Source organism: Petromyzon marinus, chromosome 59 (assembly GCF_048934315.1).
Source record: "Petromyzon marinus isolate PM22_M1 ecotype Great Lakes invasive population chromosome 59, UKy_Petmar_22M1.pri1.0, whole genome shotgun sequence".
NCBI classification, from domain to species: domain Eukaryota; kingdom Metazoa; phylum Chordata; class Hyperoartia; order Petromyzontiformes; family Petromyzontidae; genus Petromyzon; species Petromyzon marinus.
Genome location: NC_133725.1, coordinates 5,847,253 through 5,871,484, shown reverse-complemented (window position 1 = coordinate 5,871,484; position 24,232 = coordinate 5,847,253). Strand labels below are relative to the sequence as shown.

The 24,232-nt window shown below is 58.8% G+C and overlaps 1 protein-coding gene across 1 annotated transcript in view; it reads right to left on the bottom strand.

Moving 5' to 3' along the window:
- LOC116955381 (tenascin-R-like) overlaps nucleotides 1-24,232 on the bottom strand; it is a 98,571-nt gene that overhangs the window by 18,965 nt on the left and 55,374 nt on the right. The window contains 5 exon segments of the mRNA XM_076052941.1: nucleotides 491-676; nucleotides 2,079-2,342; nucleotides 3,814-3,991; nucleotides 14,039-14,154; nucleotides 14,667-14,936. Of these exon segments, the coding sequence (XP_075909056.1) occupies nucleotides 491-676; nucleotides 2,079-2,342; nucleotides 3,814-3,991; nucleotides 14,039-14,154; nucleotides 14,667-14,936 (1,014 nt within the window).

The following is a 24,232-nucleotide window of genomic DNA, read 5'->3' as shown; positions in this document are numbered from 1 at the left end:
TGAGCGGCTAGCAGCGAGTGGGGAGCGGTGAGCGTGGGCGGTGAGCGTGGTCCCCGCGGTGTAGACACACGCTTCGAGTCGGCGTCACGGTGAGCGGCGAGCGGTGAGTGGTGAGTGGTAAGCGGTGAGCGGCGAGTGGTGAGCGTGGTCTCCGCGGTGTAGACACGCGCTGCGAGTTGTCGTCAGGGTGAGCGGTGAGCGGTGAGCGGCGAGCGGCGAGTGGCGAGCGGTGAGCGTGGGCGGTGAGCGTGGGTGGTGAGCGTGGGCGGTGAGTGGCGAGTGGTGAGCGGTGAGCGTGGTCTCCGCGGTGTAGACACGCGCTTCGAGTCGGCGTCTCGGTGAGCGGCGAGCGGTGAGTGGTGAGTGGTAAGCGGTGAGCGGCGAGGGGTGAGCGGTGAGCGTGGTCTCCGCGGTGTAGACACGCGCTGCGAGTCGGCGTCACGGTGAGCGGCGTCACCACGGCGTCACGGTGTCACCACGGCGAGCGTACCGGTGAGTTTGGCGGCGCCGCGAGCCCCGGTCCCACGTGGCACCGTGGTCTCGGCGCTGTGGGCGCCGTCCAGCGAGGAGTAGCGCACGCGGTACGAGTCGGCAGCGGCGCGGCTGTGCTCCCACGACAGCTCCAGCGAGCGCTCCTGAGCCCCCACCACCTGCAGACCCCGCGGGGGGTCCACACCTGGGGGGGGGGGGGGGGCGGGGGGTGGTCACAAGGTCACACGGGGACATAGGGGGAGAGACACGGGGGTCACGGGGACACGGGGGGTACGGGGACACGGGGAGAGACACGGGGGTCACGGGGAGAGACACGGGGGTCACGGGGACACGGGGAGAGACAAGAGGGTCAAGGAAACACGGTGAGAGAGACACGGGGGTCACAGGGACACGGGAGAGACACGGGGGTCACGGGGAGAGACACGGGGGTCACGGGGACACGGGGAGAGAGACAAGAGGGTCAAGGAGACACGGGGAGAGAGACACGGGGGTCACGGGGACACGGGAGAGACACGGGGGTCACAGGGAGAGACACGGGGGTCACGGGGAGAGACACGGGGGTCACGGGGACACGGGGAGAGACAAGAGGGTCAAGGAGACACGGGGAGAGAGACACGGGGGTCACGGGGACACAGGATAGACAGAGGGGTCACGGGGAGGGACACGGGGGTCACGGTGAGAGACACGGGGGTCACGGGGACACGGGGACACGGGGGTCACGGGGACACGGGGGTCACAGGGACACGGGGGTCACGGGGACACGGGGAGAGACAAGAGGGTCAAGGAGACACGGGGAGAGAGACAAGGGGGTTACAGGGGTTCACGGGGACACGGTGAGAGAGACACGGGGTCACGGGGACATGGGAGAGACACGGGGGTCACGGGGACACGGGGGTCACGGGGACACGGGGGTCACGGGGACACGGGGAGAGAGACAAGAGGGTCACGGAGACACGGGGAGAGAGACACGGGGGTCACGGGGACACGGAGAGACACGGGGGTCACGGGGAGAGACACGGGGGTCACGGGGAGAGACACGGGGGTCACGGGGACACGGGGACACGGTGAGAGAGACGGGGGTCACGGGGAGAGACACGGGGGTCACGGGGACACGGGGAGAGACAAGAGGGTCACGGAGACACGGGAAGCGAGACACAGCAGTAGCCGCGCGTGCGATGGCGTTCGCGTGCGGAGACACGGGGAGAGAGACACGGGGGTCACGGAAACACGGGGGTCACGGGGTCACGGGAACATAGACACGGGGGTCACGGGAACATGGGGAGAGACACGGGGGTCACGGACACACGGGGACATAGACACAGGGGGGTCACGGGGACACGGGGACATAGACACGGGGGGGTCACGGGGACACGGGGGTCACATAGACACAGGTTGGGGTCACGGAGACACGGGGGTGATGGGGTCACGGGAACATAGACACGGGGGTCACGGGAACACGGGGAGAGACACGGGGGTCACGGACACACGGGGACGTAGACACAGGGGGGTCACGGGGGGGACACGGGGGGGTCACGGGGGGGTCACGGTGGGGTCACGGGGACGGCGTTTGCGTGCGCGTCGCGAACCCGTGGTGAACTCCACGGTGTCGGCGTCGCTCCGTAGCTCGCCGCGCACGCCCACGAGGCTCACGGCGTAGCGCTGGCCCGGCGCGAGGCCCCGCAGCGCGTGGCCCGTGGCCCCGGCGGGCACGCGCCGCTCCTGCGGCGTCTCGCCGGGGCGGCCGTGGGCCAGGATGAGCTCGTCCACGCGGGCCAGCGGGGCCCTCCACGTGAGCTGGGCCGAAGAGTCGTCCACGTCACGAGCCTGCAGGCCGCTCGGCGCGTCCAGGACTGCCCCGGCGGGGAACGTTCGTCGGACGTTCGTCGGACGTTGGAAGTTGGTAGGGGGGGGGGGTGGGGGGAAGAGGGAGGGGTGGGAATGAAAGATTATTAAAAAAAATAAAAATTATCGGAGCCGTTGGTTGAGTTTGTCGGCTCGTCGGGCGTCGATTTTACAACAACGGTCGCGTCCGCTCCTGCCCGCACTGCCCCGCCCCCCCCCCCCCGCCCCATCCCCCCCTAGGTAGACTCAGCCTCAAATGAGTACCCGGTGCGGTGTGTGGCAAACATCGCCGCTGAGTGCGAGACAAAGGCGGCCGGGCGTGGCGCTGGCCACCCCACCCCCTGGCGTACAACTCCGGGCCTTCGTCAGGAGCTGGCCAACGTCGCCTGCGAGAGGCCCTACGGAGGATCGTGGTCGTGCGTGGCGGCGGTGCGAGTGAGCGGTGGCGCAGCGGTTAGAGCGGCTCGCGGGAGTCGGGGTAGCGGCTTAAGCCGGCGTTTCTTGTTGGTGAGCGGTTTGAGCGGTGAGCGGTTTGAGCGGTGAGCGGTGTGAGTGGTGAGTGGTTTGAGTGGTGAGTGGTTTGAGTGGTGAGTGGTTTGAGTGGTGAGCGGTTTGAGTGGTGAGTGGTTTGAGTGGTGAGTGGTTTGAGTGGTGAGTGGTTTGAGTGGTGAGCGGTTTGAGTGGTGAGCGGTTTGAGTGGTGAGCGGTTTGAGTGGTGAGCGGTTTGAGTGATGAGCGGTTTGAGTGGTGATTGGTGAGTGGTGAGTGGTTTGAGTGGTGAGTGGTTTGAGTGGTGAGTGGTTTGAGTGGTGAGTGGTTTGAGTGGTGAGTGGTTTGAGTGGTGAGCGGTTTGAGTGGTGAGCGGTTTGAGTGGTGAGTGGTGAGTGGTTTGAGTGGTTTGAGTGGTGAGCGGTTTGAGTGGTGAGTGGTGAGGGGTTTGAGTGGTGAGCGGTTTGAGTGGTGAGCGGTTTGAGTGGTGAGTGGTTTGAGTGGTGAGTGGTTTGAGTGGTGAGTGGTGAGTGGTTTGAGTGGTGAGTGGTTTGAGTGGTGAGCGGTTTGAGTAGTGAGCGGTTTGAGTAGTGAGTGGTTTGAGTGGTGAGCGGTTTGAGTGGTGAGTGGTTTGAGTGGTGAGCGATTTGAGTGGTGAGTGGTTTGAGTAGTGAGTGGTTTGAGTGGTGAGCGGTTTGAGTAGTGAGTGGTTTGAGTAGTGAGTGGTTTGAGTGGTGAGCGATTTGAGTGGTGAGTGGTTTGAGTGGTGAGCGGTTTGAGTGGTGAGCGGTTTGAGTGGTGAGTGGTTTGAGTGGTGAGCGGTTTGAGTGGTGAGCGGTTTGAGTGGTGAGCGGTTTGAGTGGTGAGCGGTTTGAGTAGTGAGTGGTTTGAGTGGTGAGCGGTTTGAGTGGTGAGCGGTTTGAGTGGTGAGCGGTTTGAGTGGTGAGCGGTTTGAGCGGTGAGCGGTGGAGCGGTGGAGCGGCGCCGTACGCGTGTTGACGTCGGCGTTGGCCGGCGGGCTGCGGGCGTCATCCTTGGTGGCCACGAGGCTCACGTGGTAGCCGTGGCCGGGCCGCAGGCCGCTCTGCACGTGGGACGTCTCGGAGGCGCCCAGCCGCGTGGTCACGGGGGCCGCGGGCAGCCCCACGGGCGCGTCATCCTCGTCGAGCTGACACGCGCACAGCACGAGAGGGTGACACACGGCACGAGAGGGTGACACACACACAGCAAGAGAGAGTGACACACAGGACGAGAGAGTGACACACACAGACAAATGACGAGAGAGTGACACACAGACACATGACGAGAGAGTGACACACAGACACATGACGAGAGAGTGACACACACAGACAAATGACGAGAGAGTGACACACACACATGACAAGAGAGAGTGACACACACACACATGACAAGAGAGTGACACACACAGACAAATGACGAGAGAGTGACACACACAGACAAATGACGAGAGAGTGACACACACACACACACATGACAAGAGAGAGTGACACACAGACACACATGACAAGAGAGAGTGACACACACACATGACGAGAGAGTGACACACACAGACAAATGACGAGAGAGTGACACACACACATGACAAGAGAGAGTGACACACAGACACACATGACAAGAGAGAGTGAGACACACACACATGACGAGAGAGTGACACACACACATGACAAGAGAGAGTGACACACACACACATGACGAGAGAGTGACACACACACACGGAGTTAGACAGCGAGAGAGAGACAACCCACGTGGCCTTGACACACACAGAGGAGAGAGACACGCGCACACAGACGCTCAGTTAGACGGACAACGTCACATGTGCACACGTCACATGTGCACACGTCACATGTGCACACGTCACAATTTATCCTGGACGTTGCCTTGCTCCCATCGTGAATTCTGTTGCTGTTGCTTCTACTGCTGCTGTTGCCTCTGCTGCTGTTGCTTCTACTGCTGCTGTTGCCTCTGCTGCTGTTGCTACTGCTGCTGTTGCCTCTGCTGCTGCTGTTGCCTCTGCTGCTCTGTAACCCTGCTGCTGCTGTTGCTTCTGCTGCTGTTGCTTCTACTGCTGCTGTTGCCTCTGCTGCTGTTGCTTCTGCTGCTGCTGTTGCTTCTGCTGCTGTTGCTTCTGCTGCTGTTGCTTCTGCTGTTGCTGCTGCTGCTTCTGTTGCTGCTGCTGCTGCCTCTGCTGCTCTGTAACCCTGCTGCTGTTGCTGCTGCTGCTGTTGCCTCTGCTGCTGCTGCTGTTGCTTCTGCTTCTGCTGCTCCCCGTACTCTATCATCTTAACTCTGCCCCCCCCCCCTCCTCGATTTAAAAACAGCATCGCAAGCAAAGGCAACCCCCGATGGAGTCAGACGAAGTTCGCTCTCGACGACTCGGGGCACCCCCGTCTCGCTGGGACCGGGGTGGGAGGGTGGGAGGGGGGCAGAGGGGGAGGGGGGCAGAGGGGGAGGGGGGCAGAGGGGGAGGGGGGCAGAGGGGGGCCCAGGCTCTGTGGACGCCGCTTAACCTCCACTACCCTCGCCATCCCAGGGCCTCGGGACATGGAGGAGCGACTGCTCTTGCAGTCTCCCACACTCACCCACACTCACCCACAGTCACCCACAACCCCCACTCACCCACACTCACCCACACTCACCCACACTCACCCACAACCCCCACACTCACCCACACTCACCCACACTCACCCACACTCACCCACAACCACCACACTCACCCACACTCACCCACACTCACCCACAACCACCACACTCACCCACACTCACCCACACTCACCCACAACCCCCACACTCACCCACACTCACCCACACTCACCCACACTCACCCACACTCACCCCCATCACCACAACCCCCTCTCACCCCCATCACTACCCCCCTCCCCCGTCACCGACATCACGACCCCCCCGTCACCCCCACCCGCCCTCAGCGTGTAAGTAACGAGGAGTGAGCAGCTCCCGCGAGCTGTCACCTCCCACGCACCGCACACAGCTGGCTCGACTTAGCGCGACTCACTCACCCCGTGACTCACTCACTCACTCACCCCGTTACTCACTCACTCACTCACCCCGTGACTCGCTCACTCACCCCGTGACTCACTCACTCACTCACCCCGTGACTCACTCACTCACTCACCCCGTGACTCGCTCACTCACCCCGTGACTCACTCACTCACTCACCCCGTTACTCACTCACTCACTCACCCCGTGACTCGCTCACTCACCCCGTGACTCACTCACTCACTCACCCCGTTACTCACTCACTCACTCACCCCGTGACTCGCTCACTCACCCCGCGACTCACTCACTCACTCACCCCGTTACTCACTCACTCACTCACCCCGTGACTCGCTCACTCACCCCGTGACTCACTCACTCACCCCGTTACTCACTCACTCACTCACCCCGTGACTCGCTCACTCACCCCGTGACTCACTCACTCACCCCGCGACTCGCTCATTCACTCGCTCACTCACTCACTCACCTCGTGACTCATTCACTCGCTCGCTCACCCCGTGACTCACTCACTCACCCCGCGACTCCCTCACTCACCCCGCGACTCGCTCACTCACCCCGTGACTCGCTCACTCACCCCGCGACTCGCTCGATCACCCCGCGACTCGCTCGCTCCCCCCGCGACTCGCTCGCTCACCCCGCGACTCGCTCGCTCACCCCGCGACTCGCTCGCTCACCCCGCGACTCGCTCGCTCACCCCGCGACTCACTCGCTCACCCCACGACTCGCTCACTCACCCCACGACTCGCTCACTCACCCCACGACTCGCTCACTCACCCCACGACTCGCTCAACCCGCGACTCGCTCACTCATCCCGCGACTCGCTCACTCACCCCACGACTCGCTCACTCACCCCACGACTCGCTCACCCCGCGACTCGCTCACTCACCCCGCGACTCGCTCACTCACCCCGCGACTCGCTCGCTGGCTCGCTCATTCACTCACCCCGCGACTCGCTCGCTCACCACCACCATCATGACCACGTCATCACCATCACCATTATCACCACCGTCATCACTACCACCACCATCATCATCACCACCACTACCACCATCATCATCACCATCTACACCACCATTATCATCACCACCATTATCATCACCACCATCATCACCACCACCACTACCATCACCACCATCATCACCACCATCACCACCACCATCATCACCATTATCATCATCACCACCACCACTATCATCACCACTACCATCATCACCACCATCACCACCACTACCATCATCGTCATCGTCGGCTCTCACCCCCTAGGCTCTCACGACACGAACTCCGCTCAGTTCTGTTTGTTGCGGGCCGCTTGACGCGTAGCGGACCTCAGTGGCTGCCCTGTGCTCAGGCAGCAGCTGCGTTACATCAATTCCCTGCGCGTGTTAGATTACTACTCACACGTGGGGGGAGGGGCTACACCCCAACACGTTCACACGTGGGGGGGAGGAGCTACACCCCAACACGTTCACACGTGGGGGGAGGGGCTACACCCCAACACGTTCACACGTGGGGGGAGGGGCTACACCCCAACACGTTCACACGTGGGGGGAGGGGCTACACCCCAACACGTTCACACGTTGGGGGGAGGGGCTACACCTCAACACGTTCACACGTTGGGGGGAGGGGCTACACCTCAACACGTTCACACGTGGGGGGGAGGGGCTACACCCCAACACGTTCACACGTGGGGGGAGGGGCTACACCTCAACACGTTCACACGTGGGGGGAGGGGCTACACCCCAACACGTTCACACGTGGGGGGAGGGGCTACACCCCAACACGTTCACACGTGGGGGGGAGGGGGAGGGGCTACACCCCAACACGTTCACACGTGGGGGGGAGGGGCTACACCCCAACACGTTCACACGTGGGGGGGAGGGGCTACACCCCAACACGTTCACACGTGGGGGGAGGGGCTACACCCCAACACGTTCACACGTGGGGGGGAGGGGCTACACCCCAACACGTTCACACGTGGGGGAGAGGAGCTACACCCCAACACGTTCACACGTGGGGAGGGGGAGGGGCTACACCCCAACACGTTCACACGTGGGGGGGAGGGGGAGGGGCTACACCCCAACACGTTCACACGTGGGGGGGAGGGGCTACACCCCAACACGTTCACACGTGGGGGGGAGGGGCTACACCCCAACACGTTCACACGTGGGGGGAGGGGCTACACCCCAACACGTTCACACGTGGGGGGGAGGGGCTACACCCCAACACGTTCACACGTGGGGGGAGGGGCTACACCCCAACACGTTCACACGTGGGGGGGAGGGGCTACACCCCAACACGTTCACACGTGGGGAGGGGGAGGGGCTACACCCCAACACGTTCACACGTGGGGGGAGGGGCTACACCCCAACACGTTCACACGTGGGGAGGGGGGAGGGGCTACACCCCAACACGTTCACACGTGGAGGGGGAGGGGCTACACCCCAACACGTTCACACGTGGGGAGGGGGGAGGGGCTACACCCCAACACGTTCACACGTGGGGGGAGGGGCTACACCTCAACACGTTCACACGTGGGGAGGGGGGAGGGGCTACACCCCAACACGTTCACACGTGGGGGGGAGGGGCTACACCCCAACACGTTCACACGTGGGGGGAGGGGCTACACCCCAACACGTTCACACGTGGGGAGGGGGGAGGGGCTACACCCCAACACGTTCATACGTGGCCCTTGTACCCCCACACTCCCCCATCTGTCATCCTCGTCGAGACGAGCAATGGCATCACGTCATTGGAATCCATCTGTGTGTGAGTCTCTGTGTGTGAGTCTCTGTGTGTGTGTGAGTCTCTGTGTGTGTGAGTCTGGGTCTCTGTGTGTGTGAGTCTGGGTCTCTGTGTGTGAGTCTGTGTGTGTGTGAGTCTCTGTGTGTGAGTCTGTGTGTGTGTGAGTCTCTGTGTGTGAGACTCTGTGTGTGAGTCTCTGTGTGTGAGACTCTGTGTGTGAGTCTCTGTGTGTGTGAGTCTGGGTCTCTGTGTGTGTGAGACTCTGTGTGTGAGTCTCTGTGTGTATGAGTCTGTGTCTCTGTGTGTGAGGCTCTGTGTGTGAGTCTCTGTGTGTGTGAGTCTGGGTCTCTGTGTGTGTGAGTCTGGGTCTCTGTGTGTCAGTCTAGGTCTCTGTGTGTGAGTCTGGGTCTCTGTGAGTTTGGGTCTCTCTGTGTGAGTCTGGGTCTATGTGTGTGAGTCTGGGTCTCTGTGTGTGAGTCTGGGTCTCTGTGAGTTTGGGTCTCTCTGTGTGAGTCTGGGTCTCTGTGTGTGAGTCTGGGCCTCTCTGTGTGAGTCTGAGTCTCTGTGTGAGTCTGGGTCTCTGTGTGAGTCTGAGTCTCTGTGTGAGTCTGGGTCTCTGTGTGTGTGAGTCTGGGTCTCTGTGTGTGTGAGTCTGGGTCTCTGTGTGTGAGTCTCTGTGTGTGTGAGTCTGGGTCTCTGTGTGTGTGAGTCTGGGTTTCTGTGTGTGAGTCTGGGTCTCTGTGTGTGTGAGTATGGGTCTCCGTGTGCGAGTCTGGGTCTCTGTGTGGAGGAGTCTCTGTGTGTGTGAGTCTGGGTCTCTGTGTGAGTCTGCGTCTCTGTGTGTGTGAGTCTGGGTCTCTGTGTGAGTCTGGGCCTCTGGGTGTGAGTCTGGGTCTCTGTGTGTGAGTCTGGGTCAGTGTCTGTGAGTCTCTGTGTGTGTGAGTCTGGGTCTCTGTGTGTGTGAGTCTGGGTCTCTGTGTGTGTGAGTCTGGGTCTCTGTGTGTGTGAGTCTGGGTCTCTGTGTGTGTGAGTCTGTGTATCTGTGTGTGTGAGTCTCTGTGTGTGAGTCTCTGTGTGTGTGAGTCTGTGTCTCTGTGTGTGAGAGTCTGTGTCTCTGTGTGTGTGAGTCTGGGTCTCTGTGTGTCAGTCTGGGTCTATGTGTGTGAGTCTGTGTCTCTGTGTGTGAGTCTGGGTCTCTATGTGTGAGTTTGGGTCTCTGTCTGTGAGTCTGGGTCTCTGTGTGTGAGTGTGGGCCTCTCTGTGTGAGTCTGGGTCTCTGTGTGAGTCTGGGTCTCTGTGTGTGAGTCTGGGTATCTGTCTGTGAGTCTGGGTCTCTCTGTGTGAGTCTGGGTCTCTGTGTGAGGCTGGGTCTCTGTGTGTGAGTCTGGGTCTCTGGGTGTGAGTCTCTGTGTGTGTGAGTCTGGGTCTCTGTGTGAGTTTGGGTCTCTGTCTGTGAGTCTGGGTATCTGTCTGTGAGTTTGGGTCTCTGTGTGTATCTGAGTCTCTGTGTGAGTCTGGGTCTGTGTGTGTGAGTCTGGACCTCTCTGTGTGTGAGTCTGTGCCTCTCTGCATGCGAGTCTGGGCCTCTCTGCGTGAGTCTGGGTCTCTGTGTAAACCCGTGGGGTCCCCGTGTATGAATGAGTGCAGCAGTGACCTCTTGAAAAATAAACACAGTCGTCAGACTCTTGTGACGAGTCCTGGATTGTTTCTGATCTTTCCCCCGGGCTAAATAAACGAAAAGCCGTGCCTCTGTGTGCAGCCACAAACACACACACACATATATACACACCACACACAGCTCCGACACTCTTTACAATAACAACACAAGCCCACTCCGCGCGGTTGAGACACCGTGTGTGGGACGCGGTCAATGTGGGCGTGAGCGGGAATCGAACCCAGGGATCACTTGGTTCCTCGCGCAGTGCGGTGCTGCTAACCGCTGCGCCACCGCTCCAAACCATCAGTGGCACCACCACCACTTCCTGCCTGCACCCCCTCTCAACCCCCTTTTGTGTCCCCACCGAGTTGAAGCTCCAAACCCCCACTCCAAATCTCGTCTTGTCGGAGAAATCCGATCCGCCGCGCTCCCAGCCGCAAGAGCAGACACCACCTCCTCCTCCACCTCCTCCTCCCTCTCCACCACCTCCTCCTCCCTCTCCACCTCCCTCTCCATCTCCTCCTCCCTCTCCACCTCCTCCTCCCTCTCCACCTCCTCTACCTCCTCCTCCACCTCCTCCTCCCTCTCCACCTCCCCCTCCTCCCTCTCCACCTCCTCCTCCTCCTCCCTCTCCACCTCCTCCACCACCTCCTCCTCCACCTCCTCCCTCTCCACCTCCTCCACCTCCTCCTCCACCTCCTCCTCCCTATCCACCTCCACCTCCTCCCTCTCCACCTCCTCCCTCTCCACCTCCTCCCTCTCCACCTCCTCCTCCGGTAGTAACCTGGTAGTGCAGGCTGGGCGACCCTAATCCTTGCACTACAGAGCTCGCCGCCGGTTCGATTCCACCTCCAGGCGCGGCATGGACGATGACCTCCGCCTGTGTCCAGCCAGCCAGCGCGGTCGGTGCGGATGGGTTCAACCAGGGTTCAGTGGGCGGGCGAGTCTCGCGTGAGTCGGGGGGGGGGGGTCACCTTGTGGGCATCACCGCCGCTCGCAGGCCAACATCGGGGACGATCCTCTGAACCCCGACCCGGGGCCGCCTCTAGGTCCGCTCAGCATTGAAATGAGTAGCCCCCGGTGCGTTGGGGAGACAAACGCGGCCGGGCGTGGTGTTGGCCACCCCGCCGCCCACGTGCGCCGTGCCGGCCATTTTAAAGGTGCTCGCTGGCAGCACTTGCCCCCAAAGTACTCTGCTAAGGCTGCACGCGGGGAGCTTTGCCTTTGTCTCGCCGCAGAGCGCGCGGGGCGTCCTGGGCTCGAGTATCCCGGGGGTCGTGGGGGGGCGGGGTGGGGCTCGTAGGGGGCGGGGCTGGTGGGGGCGGGGGGGGGTTCCAACACATCCGAAGGGGAGCGGCGATTCACGTTCATCAGCCCCCGCAAATCTTTCCCTGACACAGCGGTGGTAACCACAGACGATACGTCATGAACCCCGTCGACACCACCACCACCACCCCCCTCCTCCTCACCCCCCCCTCCCCCCCCAACGAGACTCTCTGTTCGCTTTCCAGGAGCTGTAGGGGTCCAAGACTCCCACCCCTCCCTCGACTCCCTCCACTCTAATGAATCATCATCGCCGGCATTATCATCATCAGCTCGCATCTCCCGCTCCCGTCTCCAGCGTGTCGGAGACTCCAGACCCGCGCCGCTGAGTCTGGCTCAGTGACTCAGACACTGATTCCCAGACTCCCCTTCGGCCCACGGGGCTTACTCACCCCGCATCCTCCTAGCACACATACAGACAGACTCACTCACACACACAGACTCACACACACACACACAGATTCACTCACTCATACAGACTCACACACAGACTCACTCACCCACACACACACAGATTCACTCACTCATACAGACTCACACACACACAGACTCACTCATCCCGCATCCTCCTAGCACACATACAGACAGACTCACACACACAGACTCACTCACACACACACACAGATTCACTCACTCATACAGACTCACACACACACACAGACTCACTCATACATACAGACTCACTCACACACACAGACTCACTCACACACACACACAGATTCACTCACTCATACAGACTCACACACAGACTCACTCACACATACAGACTTACTCACACACACACAGACTCACTCACTCACACACACACAGATTCACTCACTCATACAGACTCTCACACACACAGACTCACTCACTCACACACACAGATTCACTCACTCATACAGACTCACACACAGACTCACTCACACACACAGACTCACTCACTCACACACAGATTCACTCACTCATACAGACTCACACACCGACTCACTCACACACACAGACTCACTCACTCACACACACACAGATTCACTCACTCATACAGACACACAGACTCACTCACACATACAGACTCACTCACTCGCACAGACTCACTCACACATACAGACTTACTCACTCATACAGACTTACTCACTCACACAGACTCACTCACTCACACAGACTCACTCACTCACACAGACTCACTCACACACACAGACTCACTCACACATACAGACTCACTCACACACAGACTCACTCACACACACACAGACTCCCTCACACACACACACAGACTCACTCACTCATACAGACTCACACACACAGACTCACTCACACATACAGAATCACTCACTCATATAGACTCACTCACACACACAGACTCACACACAAAAAGACTCACTCACGCACAGACTCACTCACACAAACTCACTCACACATACAGACTCACTCACTCATACAGACTCACTCACTCATACAGACTCACACACACAGAGACTCACTCACTCACACAGACTCACACACAAAAAGACTCACTCACGCACAGACTCACTCACACAAACTCACTCACACATACAGACTCACTCACTCATACAGACTCACTCACTCATACAGACTCACACACACAGAGACTCACTCAAACACACAGACTCACTCACTCATACAGACTCACACACTCACACAGACTCACTCACTTACACAGACTAACTCACTCATACAGACTCACTCACTCATACAGACTCACACACACACTGACACACACACACTGACACACACAGACACACACAGACACACACACACACTGACACACACACAGACTCACTCACTCATAGAGACTCACACACACACAGACTCACACACACACAGACTCACTCACACAAACTCACTCACACATACAGACTCACTCACTCACTCATACAGACTCACTCACTCATACAGACTCACACACACAGAGACTCACTCAAACACACAGACTCACTCACTCATACAGACTCACACAGACTCACTCACTCACACAGACTCACTCACTCATACAGACTCACTCACTCATACAGACTCACACACACACTGACACACACACACACTGACACACACAGACACACACAGACACACACACACACTGACACACACACAGACTCACTCACTCATAGAGACTCACACACACACACACACAGACTCACTCATACAGACTCACACACACAGACTCACACACACACAGACTCACTCACCCCACACACAGTGGTCTCGTGGGCCCTTTGTGGCCCCTTTGTGGGCCATCGTGGGCCATCGTGGCCCTTCGTGGGCCCTCGTGGGCCCTCGCAGGGCGGGTCGGTGGGCAAAAGGGCGCTTGGGTGGGCGCGTGGGTGAGTGGGCGCGTGGGTGAGTGGGCGCGTGGGTGAGTGGGCGCGTGGGCGGGTAAGTGGATGAGCGGGTGAGTGGACGAGCGGGCGAGCGGGCGAGCGGGCGAGCGGGTGAGCTGGCGAGCGGGCGAGCGGGCCCCACCTTCTCGGTGAAGATCAGCTCCCAGCCGTCGATGGTGAAGTTGAAGGGATCCCACTGCACCTCGACCGAGGACTCGCGCACCGACTTGAAGCGCAGCCCCTCGGGCGTGGAGAGGTCTGCAGTTGGGGGGGGGTGGGGGGTGGCGGGTGGGGGGCGTGTGGGCACGCGGTCAACACCACCACCGCGATCGCCGCACCTCACCAAACAACAAAGGCCAAAGTCCCCCGGGTAGCCTTAACACAATGACGGGGTGCAAGTGCTGTTAGCGAGCACAAGCGCCTGCGAATGCGCGCTGCGCCCCGTTACCTCTGACACCCCTCTCCGTCCCCTGAGATGAACCCGGTGATCCTGAGCAGTGCCCACCTCAACCCCTTCCTGTTCCGATGACGTACGTCCTCCACGTGGACAAGAACGAAATTGGAAGTAAGCGCCGGCTACCGTAGAGTGCGGCGGCGGTCGCGTCCCTGCGGTTCGTCTGCGGCGAGTAACGGCGCCTTCGAGCAAGCCAAAACGGCGCTGCTACCGACGCCCCGCTAAATGCAACCAAACGCCGAGGCGCTCGCAGCGAACGGGACCTCTCGGAAACGGGAAAAGAGTTTCGGAGACAGCACGGTGGGGGGGGACGCACGCGTGGCCACGCGGGCGCTGATGGGCACGCTGCGCTGCCCGCTGAGCACGGCGTAGACGCGGATGAAGTACTCCACGCCGGGCTCCAGCTGCTCCAGGGTGGTGGCACGGCGGTCTCCCGGCACGCGCTGCTCCATCTGCACGCCGCCCGACGCCGTCGGCGCGTACTCCACCAGATACTGAGTGACCACCATCTCGCCCTCCACCCCCCACTCCAGGTCGATGGTACGGTCCGTCACGTCCACCACCTGCAGGTCCTTGGGAGAGGTCACTGGCGGCGGCGGTGGGCGGGGGGGATTGAGAGAGGAGGAAACGATGAATCGGCGGGCTACGTAGACTTACACAGAGACCCACAGATTTTCATAGAGACCCATAGACTCGCACAGAGAGCGCACAGGCTTTCATAGAGACCCGCAGACTCACATAGACATCCATTAGATCAACTTACAGACCCATAGACTCGCACAGAGACCCACAGACTCACATAGAGACTCACAGACTCATTTAAATACTCATAGACTCAGTGGCGGAGCAACCCCCTCCAGCAATGAAAAATTATAGGAGTTGTTAGTAAGTAAGGAGTTGTTAGTAAGCAAGGACTTGTCCCTTGCTTGTTACTCGACGCGTGTGCGGCGATGGCTCAGCCATCGATCGAGAGTCGAATTCGAACCGCGTTGTTAGTGATCGGCATCGCGCTCGCTGAAGGTGTCGATGCCTTCAGGGAAGTCGTGGACTCTGTACACGCAACTGCGCACAATTCTGTGAGCCGCTTATAACCGCTTTGCCGTTACTTATTGCCTCTTATGGACTCAAGACTATTGTCCTAGGCACGTAATAATATGCCACACAGTGGCAGCGGGGGTCGCAAAATGCCGATTTATTACTAATAAACCCCAATGATCCGATCGAAATCCCTAATTTCGATCGGATCATTGGTGGGGGGGGGGGGGGCACGTGCCACCCTCCCACTGGCTTCGCCAGTGCATAGACTCGCATAGAGATCATGTGACAAAGACAAAGACCCGCAGACTCAGACGGAGTAGCAATACGCTGCTGGTTTGTCTCCCGGGGGAGGTCTCTTGAGTGTCCTCCCCAACGCCAGAAATCAAACTCGTGGCCCCAAACATCGCTATCGGAAGCGCTCCTCCGGGCACACCGTGACCCTTGTAGCCGTTCAAACTTTCAAAGCAAATTCTCTTTTCACTACGAGTCCTGCAAAGTGACCTTGACAAGCACCCCCCTCCCCCCTCTCTCTCTCTCCTCCCTCACCCCCCCCCCCACTACGAACTGGGTTCACGCGACGTCTGGTCTCGGTTAACGTGATCCCTTTAAGCGGAGCGGACGAGTCGCGTGTAAAGGCCGGGCTCCACGTGCTTTGTGATGTGGGCTCCACGTGCCCCTGTGATCTCCCCCCGCTCCCGCGTGTTCTCTAACCCGGGTAATCGATGGTGATGGCGGTGGCGGTGATGGCTCCAGGCTGCCACGGCAGTGAACGCGGTGGCTGGGCTAACTCCTCCCCCCCCCCTTCTCCCCCCCCCTACCCCCACCTCCCCACTGCCACCACCGCCACCGCTGCAGTTGAAATTGGGCAGCGCTGGGATGCGAGCGAGGTGGGGGGGGGGTCGGCTTAAGTGGCTCCACGTGCGGAGGAGGAAATTCCGTGTGACGCGCGGATTAATTCCTCCCGCAGCCTCCGCTACACCGCCCCCCCCCCAAACCCTCCGCGCCCCCCTCCGGCTTACCTCCTGCTGAGTGGGGGGGGGGGCTGATAATGGGACTTCACCCCCCTCCCCGACTCCCCCCAGCACAGAGGGCTGCTTTGTTATGACGACCGCTTTCGCCCCGAATGCACTCCCATCGCGTCAGATCTCAGACACGTGGTTAGCATCCTCCTCGGACGGGTGTCCATCACTGCCACAACCACCACGAACAACCACCACCACAGCCACCACCACCACCACTCGGGCTGACTCGGCCCTGACTTAGCCCTGACTCAGCCCTCACTTGACTCTGATTTGGCCCTGACTCGACTCTGACTCGGCCCTGACTCGGCCCTGACTTGGCCCTGACTCGGCCCTGACTCAACTCGAACTCGGCCCTGACTCGGCCCTGACTTGGCCCTGACTCGTCCCTGACTCAACTCGAACTCAGCCCTGACTCGTCCCTGACTCAACTCGAACTCGGCCCTGACTCGTCCCTGACTCAACTCGAACTCGGCCCTGACTCGTCCCTGACTCAACTCGAACTCGGCCCTGACTCGTCCCTGACTCGGCCCTGACTTCTAATGCCGCCTGCGTCTCTGGCACTCCCCTGGGATGGCGCTCGACCGGAGGAACCCCGAGAACCCCGGAGAAAACCCCGCCAAGCATACAACGTGGGGGTGGGAGACTCACAAGCTACGCACAGATGGATTCAGGAATCTCGGGCTCGACTTACTTAGGTGGCTCAGCAGTAGAGCGAGCGGCTGCCAATCGTAATGTGAGTTCAAATTCTGGTTTTGATTGCAGGTTGATTTAGCCCATCATCATCATCATGCCTCTCTCCAGGGTCGATAAAAATGTCAGATCACTTTGCGGTGGAAGTCAACGGCGGGTTTTCATTTTGGCTAGACTCACCCCCGTCATAGGAACGTGGAAGAGATACCGACTACAACGCTCGAAGGAGGAGGCATCGCCACAGGAGCTGATGAAACACTGAATGTCAAAACCGGCCCTTGCCTCTAAACATCTCGGAGTCACGCGGCATTGATTCAGGCGAGCCCGACTCTGCTGCTGATGAAACCCCGAGTGATGAAACCGCTCCAGGATGCTTGTTGTGGCGCGCTGGTTGAAGCGATGCGCTACCCGAGGCGAGACCGCGTGTGGCCACTGACTGTTTGTGGACAAACAAACACTCGAATACAGTAAAACCTTGGATTGCGAGCATTATTCGTTCCGGAAACGTGTTTGTAATCCAAAGCACTCGTATATCAAAGCACTCATATATTAGTTGTGATCACGTGATGCTCGGCAGACAAAGCGTCTATACGTACTGCTACTCGTATTGCAAGACCCTCGCTCGTTTATCAAATTAATATGTATTTACAATTTTTGCTCGTCTTGCAAAACACTCGCAGACCAAGTTACTCGCAATCCAAGGTTTTACTGTAGTCTGTACGTGTGTGTGTGTGTGTGCGGGGACACGTGTTATGGGAAGTTTCCCCATTCTCGCACTCGCACCCTCTGGCATATACGGGACGGCTCTTTGACCACCAATGTGTGTGAACTGTCTCTCTGCGTGGTCGCCCCACGGTCAATATCTCTGAGTTCGCTCCAGCATTTGTATCTCTCTCTCTCTCTGCGTTTTCTTGATTGGCACTGATGAGCCCCCAAGGAGGAGGTAGAGGCGGAGTGAGGAGGAGAGGGGAGGAGGGGAGGAGGATGATGGAGGGGAGGGGGGAGGAGGTTGAGGGGAGGTGGGAAAGGAGAGGGCTTCATGACCCCATCCAATCACAGGGCAATGATGGCCCCTCACGCTCTGCGCATTCGGCCGCACAACGCCGGGCGTCAGCGGGAGGCGAGGCGACGTCGCGTCGAGCTCACGGCTCGCTTTGGGGAACGCGGGTCCATTGTGACGTCATCGCCGTCGTTATCGAGCAGCGCGTGGCGTGGCTGCCTGTGACCCGGCGCTACTGCGCAGCAGGCGAGGGGGGCTCGTGGATCGCCGCACACAGGCGAGGAGGTGGAGGTCAAGGGGCAGACGCAGGTGCCATGGGTCGACTGACTGAGATGACTGGCAGATGCACCGACTGCGCTCCCCAAATGTGCCAACTCTGCGTCTTAGCCACCCCGGTGCTCCGCTCGTTGTTGTGAGCGTCGCTCCTCCGCCCTCCGTCGTTGCTGGAGGGCGACTGCCTCCAATGGGCCACTAGCAGCAGCGTCCTTCACGAGCAACCTACACAGAGGCCGATCTTGACACGGACGGTACCGGTAACCGGCAAAGTCCACTCAGCTCCACATCCTCCTGTACTAACATCGGTTCCATCTCTTCTCCAGCCCGTGCCGTGCCCGTTTAGCCCCGTCTATCCAGAATCTTCTTGGTGGCCGGGAATTCGGGCGCCGTGACCCAAGTCAACGCAGCCTCGCCTGCTGGAGGAGCTTACCAAATGGGACTTTGTCCAGATCTGTCAAGGATCTGTGAGCTCCTCACACAATCCAGCCTGGTCAAGCCCAGATCTGTCAAGGATCTGTGAACTCCTCACACAATCTAGTCTGGTCAAGCCCAGGTCTGTCAAGGATCTGTGGACTCCTCACACAATCCAGCCTGGTCAAGGCCAGGTCTGTCAAGGATCTGTGAGCTCCTCACACAATCCAGCCTGGTCAAGCCCAGATCTGTCAAGGATCTGTGAACTCCTCACACAATCTAGTCTGGTCAAGCCCAGGTCTGTCAAGGATCTGTGGACTCCTCACACAATCCAGCCTGGTCAAGGCCAGGTCTGTCAAGGATCTGTGAGCTCCTCACACAATCCAGCCTGGTCAAGGCCAGGTCTGTCAAGGATCTGTGAGCTCCTCACACAATCCAGCCTTGTCAAGCCCAGGTCTGTCAAGGATCTGTGGACTCCTCACACAATCCAGCCTGGTCAAGGTCAGATCTGTCAAGGACCTGTGAGCTCCTCACACAATCCAGCCTGGTCAAGCCCAGGTCTGTCAAGGATCTGTGAGCTCCTCACACAATCCAGCCTGGTCAAGCCCAGGTATGTCAAGGATCTGTGAGCTCCTCACACAATCCAGCCTGGTCAAGCCCAGGTCTGTCAAGGATCTGTGGACTCCTCACACAATCCAGCCTGGTCAAGGCCAGGTCTGTCAAGGATCTGTGAGCTCCTCACACAATCCAGCCTGGTCAAGCCCAGGTCTGTCAAGGATCTGTGAGCTCCTCACACGATCCAGCCTGGTCAAGCCCAGGTCTGTCAAGGATCTGTGAGCTCCTCACACAATCCAGCCTGGTCAAGGCCAGGTCTGTCAAGGATCTGTGAGCTCCTCACACAATCCAGCCTGGTCAAGGCCAGGTCTGTCAAGGATCTGTGAACTACTCACACAATCCAGCCTGGTCAAGGCCAGATCTGTCAAGGATCTGTGGACTCCTCACACAATCCAGCCTGGTCAAGCCCAGATCTGTCAAGGATCTGTGAACTCCTCACACAATCCAGCCTGGTCAAGCCCAGATCTGTCAAGGATCTGTGAGCTCCTCACACAATCCAGCCTGGTCAAGGCCAGGTCTGTCAAGGATCTGTGAGCTCCTCACACAATCCAGCCTGGTCAAGCCCAGGTCTGTCAAGGATCTGTGAGCTCCTCACACAATCCAGCCTGGTCAAGCCCAGGTCTGTCAAGGATCTGTGAGCTCCTCACACAATCCAGCCTGGTCAAGCCCAGGTCTGTCAAGGATCTGTGGACTCCTCACACAATCCAGCCTGGTCAAGGCCAGGTCTGTCAAGGATCTGTGAGCTCCTCACACAATCCAGCCTGATCAAGGCCAGGTCTGTCAAGGATCTGTGAGCTCCTCACATAATCCAGCCTGGTCAAGCCCAGGTCTGTCAAGGATCTGTGAGCTCCTCACACAATCCAGCCTGGTCAAGCCCAGGTCTGTCAAGGATCTGTGAGCTCCTCACACAATCCAGCCTGGTCAAGGCCAGGTCTGTCAAGGATCTGTGAACTACTCACACAATCCAGCCTGGTCAAGGCCAGATCTGTCAAGGATCTGTGGACTCCTCACACAATCCAGCCTGGTCAAGCCCAGATCTGTCAAGGATCTGTGAACTCCTCACACAATCCAGCCTGGTCAAGCCCAGATCTGTCAAGGATCTGTGAGCTCCTCACACAATCCAGCCTGGTCAAGGCCAGGTCTGTCAAGGATCTGTGAGCTCCTCACACAATCCAGCCTGGTCAAGCCCAGGTCTGTAAAGGATCTGTGAGCTCCTCACACAATCCAGCCTGGTCAAGCCCAGGTCTGTAAAGGATCTGTGAGCTCCTCACACAATCCAGCCTGGTCAAGCCCAGGTCTGTCAAGGATCTGTGAGCTCCTCACACAATCCTGCCTGGTCAAGCCCCGATCTGTCAAGGATCTGTGAGCTCCTCACACAATCCAGCCTGGTCAAGCCCAGGTCTGTAAAGGATCTGTGAGCTCCACACACAATCCAGCCTGGTCAAGCCCAGGTCTGTCAAGGATCTGTGGACTCCTCACACAATCCAGCCTGGTCAAGCCCAGATCTGTCAAGGATCTGTGAGCTCCTCACACAATCCAGCCTGGTCAAGCCCAGGTCTGTAAAGGATCTGTGAGCTCCACACACAATCCAGCCTGGTCAAGCCCAGGTCTGTCAAGGATCTGTGGACTCCTCACACAATCCAGCCTGGTCAAGCCCAGGATGAATCGTGGGCAGGTCATCCTTAACGTTTCAAATCGGCGAAGATGCTCCTTTAGGGGCGGGGGGGCTCCACGTTTTGCAAGCACAGAGAAGGGAGGAAACGACTTGTGGCCGAGCAGCTTCGTGTGGAGCGACGGGCCCCATGGTGGCTTCTGTGCGGCCGATGAAAAGGCAATGGCCGCCAGGCCGCTGCGGAGAGAGATCTCGGCTGCCAAACCGGAGCTGCTCACGGAGGGCACTGCTCGATGAAAAACTCTCCAACCCCTCTCCAGCTGAGTGAAGGGGAGCGTTTCGATAATATACAACACATCAAAAGAACACCCGGGCAACCAAAGACAAAGATCCCCCGTAATAGACTGTTGCGGGCAAGTGCTGTTAGTGAGCACCTATAGAGACCGGTAAGGCACACGAGGGGATGGGTGGCCAGCACCACGCCCGGCAGCCTTTGTCTCCCTAGGAGAGGCCCAGGCACCGGTTCAGACAATCGTCACTGGCGTTGACCGTGAGCGGGAATCGAACTCGGGTCGTCGCCGGGTTCGTAGCACAGCTTAGCGCTAACCGCTGCACCACCGCTCCCCACCCACCCACCACACACACACACACTGACACACGTACACTGACACACAACAACAATAACAACAACAACCGCCATTCACCACTAAGTGGCGGTGACGTCACCACGACGCTTATGCCAGGCTATGTGCACCCTGAGGCCACGTGAAGTGTCGAACGCCCGCTGGCAGGAGGTCACGGGGCAGACCCAGGTGCCACGGGTCGACTGACTGAGATGACTGGCTGATGCACCACCTGTGCCCCCTACTGTGCCAACCTGCTGTGCTTTAGCCACCCGGCGCTCCGCTCGTTGTTGTGAGCGTCGCTCCTCCGCCCTCCGTTGTTGTTGGAGGGCGACTACCTCCAACTGCCCAGTAGCGTCCTTCACGAGCCTCCTCCACAGAGGCCGATCTTGACACCGCTGGTACCAGCCATCGGCAAGTCCACTCAGCTCCACGTCCTCCTGTACCACATCACTCCATCTCTTCTCTAGCCCGTGCCACGCCCCTTTAGCCCCCTCAATTCGGTCGAACAAAAGCTGTTTCGGCATGCGGTGGCTGGGCATGCGGGCTACATGACCCAGCCATTGCAGCGTTGCCCGCCAGAGGAGCTCACCGATGGGACCTTGCCCAGATCTTTCAAGGATTTGTGAGCTCCTCACACAATCCAGTCTGGTTAAACCCAGGATAGATCGTAGGCAGGCCAGCCTAAATGTTTCTAACCGGCGAAGATGTTCCATTAGGGGGGTCCACGTATCGCAAGCGTAGAGAAAGGAGGGAATGACCGTGGCCGAGAAGACCTGAAGCTTAGTGCGGAGCGACAGACCAGATAGCTTCCACACAGCGTTTCATCGGTTGTTACACAACCGATGAAAAGAATACCTCCAACTGCCCAGTAGCGTCCTTCACGAGCCTCCTCCACAGAGGCCGATCTTGACACCGCTGGTACCAGCCATCGGCAAGTCCACTCAGCTCCACGTCCTCCTGTACCACATCACTCCATCTCTTCTCTAGCCCGTGCCACGCCCCTTTAGCCCCCTCAATTCGGTCGAACAAAAGCTGTTTCGGCATGCGGTGGCTGGGCATGCGGGCTACATGACCCAGCCATTGCAGCGTTGCCCGCCAGAGGAGCTCACCGATGGGACCTTGCCCAGATCTTTCAAGGATTTGTGAGCTCCTCACACAATCCAGTCTGGTTAAACCCAGGATAGATCGTAGGCAGGCCAGCCTAAATGTTTCTAACCGGCGAAGATGTTCCATTAGGGGGGTCCACGTATCGCAAGCGTAGAGAAAGGAGGGAATGACCGTGGCCGAGAAGACCTGAAGCTTAGTGCGGAGCGACAGACCAGATAGCTTCCACACAGCGTTACACAACCGATGAAAAGATATTGCCGCTCGACTGATTTGGAGTGAGACCTCTGCTGTTAAACTGGAGCGGGTCATAAGCACACTGCCCAGGTATGGGAAACTCTCCACTCTCTCCACAACTGCCCCATCACCGATTGGGAGTTGTGGGGGTGGAGTGTCTGATGGTACAAAATACCCAGGCAGGTGCTTAGTTTTGGTGGGGCTGATGGTAAGGCCCCACCTCTTAGTGGCACGCTCCAGTCTCAGCAGCAGCGTCTCCAACTCCTCCTCTGAATGAGCAGCTATTACCAAATCATCAGCATACATAATGTGGTTGAGCAATAGGGAGCCATCCCTTGACCACACCCGGGCATCGATCAGCCTCCCATTATATCTGTACCATATGGAGATTCCTCCGGTACAGCTATTGAAGGCTTCACGAACTACGTGGTCAAAAGAGATGATAAATAATGTGGGAGCCAGAGGACATCCCTGTCGCACCCCAAGGTGTACAGGGAATGGCTCTGACTCCCGGCCACGTAGTTTTACCTGGGCCCGCTCACCATCATGAAGGTCCTTAATGATCGTGAGCAGAGGGTCAGGTATTCCAAAAGCACGAAGAACAACCCAGAGCCCAGGCCTACTGATGGTATCATAGGCCTTGACCAGGTCAATAAAGCAGAGATGTAGATCTTGTTGGAATTCCCTACACCTCTGCTGTAGCAGAAGGACAGAAAATATGGCATCTGTGCAGGACCGCCCTTTTCTGAAACCGCATTGGGGCTCTGCAAGCCTCTCCTCAGCGTGCCTGGCAAGGCGATGCTGAATAATCCTTGCCAGGACCTTTCCCGGCACACTGAGGAGTGAGATGCCCCTGTAGTTGTTACAGTCTGTGCGGTCCCCATCCTTCCAATCCTGCGGAACCCGTCCAGTGGTCCAGACTGTTGTTATGATGTCATATAGGGCAGTCTGTGCACAAACGCCACCCTCCCTCAGCATTTCGCTTGGGAGATCATCTCTGCCAGCTGCCTTTCCTGGTCTCAGACTCCCGATCGCCTTCAGTACTTCCTCAACAGATGGCACCTCAGCCAGCCACTCACAGGGGGTGACTTCTTCCAATATTTGAGGCACCGCAGCCTCAGCAGGGTCATCCTCACTTTGTGCCACGATGTTTTCCTGGCTGAGGGATTTTCCCTCCCCCAGGACGTCACAGAAATGCTCAGCAAATCTGCAAACCTGTTCCTGGGGGTCGGAGATTGTATCACCGTTTTT